Source organism: Macrotis lagotis, chromosome 3 (genome assembly GCF_037893015.1).
Source record: "Macrotis lagotis isolate mMagLag1 chromosome 3, bilby.v1.9.chrom.fasta, whole genome shotgun sequence".
Classification (NCBI taxonomy): Eukaryota; Metazoa; Chordata; class Mammalia; order Peramelemorphia; family Peramelidae; genus Macrotis; species Macrotis lagotis.
Genome location: NC_133660.1, coordinates 18,052,436 through 18,058,435, shown reverse-complemented (window position 1 = coordinate 18,058,435; position 6,000 = coordinate 18,052,436). Strand labels below are relative to the sequence as shown.

Genomic DNA, 6,000 nt, shown 5'->3' with positions numbered 1-6,000 from the left:
TAGCTCGGCCCCGCCGATCACGTGAGCGCCCCCCAGCCCCGGAGTCCCCGGCCCGCCTCCCCGCCCCCCCTTCCTTCCCCCCCCCCCCCCCCCCCCCCCGGTCGCCGCCGCTGCAGCCGTCGCGGGGCGGGGCCGGGCGGGGCGGAGACAGGAAGGCCCCGAGGCCCAGCAGAGGAGCCGGGCGGAGCGGAGCCGGAGCCGGAGCCGGAGCCGGAGCCGAGCCGGGGCCGGAGCCGAGCCGGGGCCGGAGCCGAGCCGGGGCCGAGCCGGAGCCGAGCCGGGGCCGAGCCGAGCTGGGGCCGGGGCCGAGCCGGAGCCGAGCCGGGGCCGAGCCGGAGCCGAGCCGGGGCCGGAGCCGGGCCGGGGCCGGAGCCGAGCCGGAGCCGAGCCGGAGCCGAGCCGGAGCCGAGCCGGAGCCGAGCCGGGGCCGGGGCCGGAGCGGAGCCGAGCCGGGGCTGAGCCGAGCCGGGGCTGAGCCGAGCCGGGGCCGGGGCCGAGCAAGCAGCCGCAGCGGCCCGCGCCGCAGAGCCCGGCGGGCGGCGGCAGCACCGCCCGGGGAGCAGCACCGGCCCGGGGACAGCGGCGGCGGCGGCGGCGGCGCGGGGCGGCGCGTCTCGGCCCCGTCGCGGGCCATGTGAGGCGGGGAGGATGCCGGTGGCGGCCGGCCCCCCGAGCCCCCCGAGCCTCCCCGCCGGCCGCCGGTCGCCCCGGGCCGCCCCGACGGCGGCGGAGCCCGGGGGCCGGCATGTAGCGGGCCCGCCATGGCCGGCACGGACGGCGGCGGCGGCGGCGGCGGCGGCGGTGACCACCTGAAGACGGCCCGCCTGTGGCGGGAGGCCGCGCTGCGAGCGCGCAAGCTGCGGGGCAACCTGCGGCAGCTGAGCCTCAGCGGGGCCGCCTCGGACCCCGGCCCCGGGCCGCCCAGCCCCGCCCCCCGCTCCCGCTCCCGCTCCGCCCCGGGCCTGGGGCCCGGGCCGCCCAGCCCCCCCTCCCCCCCGCCGCCGCCCCCGCCGCCCCCCGCCGACCTGGCCGACGTGGAGGTGCTCCACCTGGGCAACAAGGCCCTGGACGAGCTGCCCGCCAGCCTGGCCGCCGCCCTGGGCAGCCTGCCCCGCCTGCGGGGCCTGGTGCTGCGCCGCAACCGGCTGCCCCGGCTGCCGCCGCCGCTGGGCCAGCTGGGCGCCCGGCTGACCGAGCTGGACGTGAGCCACAACCGGCTGGGCGGCGTGGCGGCCGAGGTGCTGGCCGCCCTGGGCCAGCTGCGCAGGCTCAACCTCAGCCACAACCAGCTGGTCGAGCTGCCGGGCCAGCTGGGCGCCCTGGGCCACCTGGAGGAACTGGACCTCAGCTTCAACCGGCTGGCGCGGCTGCCCGAGGCCCTGGGCCGCTTGCGGGCCCTGCGCGCCCTGGACCTGGACCACAACCGCCTGAGCGCCTTCCCGCCGCAGCTCCTGCAGCTGGCCGCCTTGGAGGAGCTGGACCTGTCCGGCAACCGGCTGCGGGACCTGCCCGACGGCATTGGGGCCCTGCGCGCCCTCAAGGTGCTCTGGCTCAGCGGGGCTGAGCTGGGCAGCCTGCCTCCGGGCTTCTGCCAGCTGGCCGGCCTGGAGAGCCTGATGCTGGACGGCAACGGGCTCCGGGCCCTGCCGCCGGGCTTCGATCGGCTGCGGCGGCTGCGTATGCTCGACCTCTCCTCCAACCGCTTCGAGGACTTCCCGGGCGCCCTGCTGCCCCTGGCTGGCCTGGAGGAGCTCTACTTGAGCCGCAACCAGCTGACGGCCCTGCCGGCCCTGCTGTCGGGCCTGCGTCGCCTGCTGACCCTCTGGCTGGACCACAATCTCATTCGCTACCTGCCCGACTCCATCGTGGAGCTGACGGACTTGGAGGAGCTGGTGCTGCAGGGCAACCAGATCGCTGTGCTGCCCGACAACTTCGGCCGGTTGGCACGGGTGGGCCTCTGGAAGGTCAAGGACAACCCGCTGATCCAGCCGCCCTACGAGGTCTGCGTGAAGGGCATCCCCTACATCGCGGCCTACCAGAAGGAGCTGGCCCACTCGCGGCCGGCCGTGCGGCCGCGCCTCAAGCTGCTGCTGCTGGGCCGCCCGGCGGCCGGCAAGACGGCGCTGCGCCGGGGCCTCACTGAGGGGGCGGCCACGGGCCCCGAGGGCGGCGACGGCGGCCCCGGCGGCCCCGGCAGGGCCATCGAAGTGACCAGCTGGACGGCCGACGCCGAGCGCGGCCTGCGCTTCGTGGTCTACGACCTGGCCGGCGACCCCAGCTACGAGGTCATCCGGCCCTTCTTCCTCTCCCCCGGCGCCCTCTATGTGCTGGTGGTCAATCTGGCGGCCTACGAGCCGGCGGCCTTCCCGGCCGCCGTGGGCTCCTTCCTGCAGTGCGTGGGCGCGCGCGTGCCGCAGGCCGTGGTCTGCATCGTGGGCACGCACGCCGACCTCTGTGGCGAGCGCGAGCTGGAGGAGAAGTGCCTGGACATCCACCGGCAGATCGCCCTGCAGGAGAAGCGCGCGGCGGCCGGCCTGGGTCGCCTGGCCGGCGCCGTGGACGAGGCCCTGGCCGGCGACCCCGAGCTGCGGCGCGCCAGTCCGCAGGCCGCCTTCTACGGGGTGTCGGACAAGAACCTGCGGCGGCGGCAGGCGCAGCTGCGCCAGCTGCTGACGCACCGGCCGCGGGTGCTGTCGCCCGTGCTGCCCGTCAGCTGCCGTGCCCCGGCGCAGCTGCGGCGCCTGCGGGCCAAGCTGCTGGCCGTGGCCGAGCACCGCGACATCTTCCCCAACCTGCACCGCGTGCTGCCGCGCTCCTGGCACCTGCTGGAGGAGCTGCACTTCCGACGGCCGCAGGCGCAGCGCCTCTGGCTCAGCTGGTGGGACTCGGCGCGCCTGGGCCTGCAGGCCGGCCTGACGGAGGACCGGCTGCAGAGCGCGCTCTCCTACCTGCACGAGAGCGGCAAGCTGCTGTATTTCGAGGACAGCCCGGCGCTCAAGGAGCACGTCTTCCACAACCTGCCACGCCTCATCGACATCCTCAACGTCTTCTTCCAGCGGGACGCGCGCCTGCTGCTGCGCAAGCTGCTGCTCTGCGGGGCGGGGGACGCGGCCCCGGACTGGGCTCCGGACTGGGCCCCGGACGCGGCCCCGGACTGGGCCCCGGACGCGGCCCCGGACTGGGCCCCGGACGCGGCCCCGGACTGGGCTCCGGACGCGGCCCCCTGAGCGGGCTGCCCAGCTGCACCGCTACGTGGAGGGCTTTCTGCTGCACGGACTGCTGCCGGCCCACGTCATCCGGCGGCTGCTGCGGCCCCACGCGCAGGCCCCGCAGGACCTGCAGCTGCTGCTGGAGCTGCTGGAGAAGATGGGCCTCTGCTACTGCCTCAACAAGGTCCAGGGCCGGGCCCTGAACGGTGCCGCAGCGGCCTGGTACAAGTTCCCCTGGTTCGCGCGGGACGAGGCCCCGGCGGCGGGGACGGCGGGGCAGGCAGGGCCGGCCTGGCCAGAGGGCGGCCCCTTGGCGGCCGAGCAGCTGCAGATCCGCTACAGCTTCCCCGTGCTCTTCCCGCCTGGCCTTTTCGCGCGTTACAGCGTCCAGATCAACCGGCACGTGGGCCAGCGCCGCGACGGCAGGTTCCAGATCCGCGCCTTCCGCGGCAAGGTGCCCGTGGTGGTCAGCCACCGGCCGGGCCGCGGCCCGCTGCAGCCCGACACGCTGTCCATCGGCAGCCACGCCTCGCTGCCCAACATCTGGGCCGCCTGGCAGGCCATCACGCCGCTGCTGGAGGAGCTGGACGCGCTGCTGCAGGAGTGGCCGGGCCTCTGCTACACCGTGCACATTCTCTGCTCCAAGTGCCTTAAGAGAGGCTCCCCCAACCCACACGCCTTCCCAGGTGAGGCCGGGGGGAGGGGGCTGTGGAGGGGACGGGACCCCACTGCTGGGCTCGGTTCTGGCAGCTACGAGGCAGGGGCATCTTCTTCGTTGGGACTCCACCTTGGCAGTTTTCCCAGGATAGCTCGTCCTTCGGACCTGGGGCTTCAGGCACTCCGGGGGCCTGTAGGTTTTCTTAAATCCTAAGAGATGCGTAGCCCAGCCCCAGGCCCAGGTGGGTGACAGGCTTCCTGCCTTAACAGGCCAGGAATGCTCCTTGTCCCAGATCTGGGGCTCCAGGACCTTGTTCCTCTCTTTCTACTAGATTCTGTACATTCTTGCCCCTGTGTCAGGAGGCACACCCTCCTTTTCCTTGGAGTCTCAAGGAGAGGCAGAGAAAATTCCTTGGAGGAATTCCTTAGCCCTGGAGGAATGGTTCCAGAAAGGGCCCCCTGGCCTGGCAGGGGATCATTTCTGAAGAACATCTGTGAGTCCAAGCTCAGAATGGCTAGGAGACCAGGCCAGGGAGGCCTGGAAGCTTTCCCTGTTGGCACTAGTGGGTAAAAGGGGATTTCCTTGGGCTTCTGAGGAGCCCAAACCTTGTTTAGTTTTTGTTTTTTTGCCTTGGGTATTCATGTGTGGTTGTTTTGAGGGGCCTGGGGGTGTTGCAGGTTGAAAAGGTTTTGGGACAGAGGCAGACTCTTAGTGGCTTTTGTCCTCCCCCTGCTGCTCCTCAGACCTTTGAGTGCTCATCCTTGGGAAGCGGGGGAGACCCAGACCTAGGGATGACTTTAGGGCTTCTTCCTCTCCAGTGGCCAAAGTCTCATTCTTTTTATGGTGGTCAAGCATTGTTCCAAAGGTGCTAATCAGAAACACATTTGGCTAGATTCTGGCCTGGGTCACTGTTGGCCTTCCCCACCCCACCCTGGCCTTGTTTCCTGGGTCCCCCTCCTGCTGCCTTGTGGGGGCTGGTGCCTCCCTGGGTGATCCGTGTCCTCAGCCGAGGGTATCCGAGGGGAACCTCTCCTCCAGGGACCGTACAGACACCGGACGCGGATGTTTCTGATGGGCTGCCCCAGATCTGAGGCCAGGCTGATTCATCCCCTGAAAAGGCCTCCAGATTGCTAGTTACCTGAGCTAGTGAGAGTCTCTGTTATCTTCTCACCTCTAGCCACTCTACCTGCACCTCAGTCTCTCTTGAATACCCTCTTCTGTTCTCTGAAGCCAGGCAGGCATTGTTATCTTTGCCCAAGAGACCACAGCTTAGAGAAGAGAAAGGACGTATGCCTCCCCCCCCCAGTCCAAGGGGCCAGTCTGGCTTAAATGCTTGCTGTGAACAGAACCTTGGGGGACAAAGACAAATGGAACAAAAACCCACTCACAAGGAGTTTACAGCCTCATTGTGAGGACAGGGAAACACACACACACAGAGGTCTGAAGACAAGGGAAGGTGAGGGAAATGCCAATAGACGCGGGCAAGATGCCCAAAGAGTTGGGATGGCAGAGAGACTGCTTCGGAAAGGCACCAGGGCAGATTAAGACTACCTGGGAGAGGTGAACATGATTCTTGGATGAAGGAAGGAGACATAGCAATTGGAACCTGGGGCAGGGGTGGGGGGAGAAGAACATTTCAGATTAAAAGATGAGGCAAAGACACCAAGACAGATGGGAGGGAGGCAGTACTAGTTTGGCTGGAATAGAGAGAAGGGGATAAAGAGAAGTAGGAGGAAGGTTTACAGGGCTAATTTGGACAGCAATGGTGGAGTTGGAACAGAGGATGCCTACAGATAGGTCCTTGGGCAGCTAGGAGAAGGTGATGCCATGACAAGTACAAGAAGTGGATTTGAGTGAAGGGGTGGTGTACAAAATCATCGACCTCACTTTCTCCTCTAGAGAAAGGTCCAGTGGCCAGATGGGAATCAGGATACCTGGAAATGGCCCTGGATGTGAGGCGATCAGGGTTAAGGGACTTGCCTGAGGTCACACAGCTAGTAAGTAGCAAGTGTCTGAGACTGGATTCAAACTTCTGTTCTCCTGACTCCAAGGCCAGTGCTCTATCTCCTATGCCATCTAGCTGTTCTTGGAGAGAAGGCATATTCTAAAGACCTTAGGTCAGCTGAGAGGGGC

The 6,000-nt window shown here is 68.5% G+C and overlaps 1 protein-coding gene across 1 annotated transcript in view; it reads left to right on the top strand.

Annotated features, from left to right (window-relative positions):
• The first annotated feature begins 733 nt into the window (after positions 1-733).
• The window catches only part of MFHAS1 (multifunctional ROCO family signaling regulator 1), a 43,316-nt gene continuing 38,049 nt past the window's right edge, over positions 734-6,000 (top strand). Inside the window, exons 1-2 of the mRNA XM_074228230.1 lie at positions 734-3,147; positions 3,200-3,895. Coding sequence (XP_074084331.1) covers positions 762-3,147; positions 3,200-3,895 — 3,082 coding nt within the window. The 5' untranslated portion in view covers positions 734-761. The remainder of the gene's footprint in view (positions 3,148-3,199; positions 3,896-6,000) is intronic.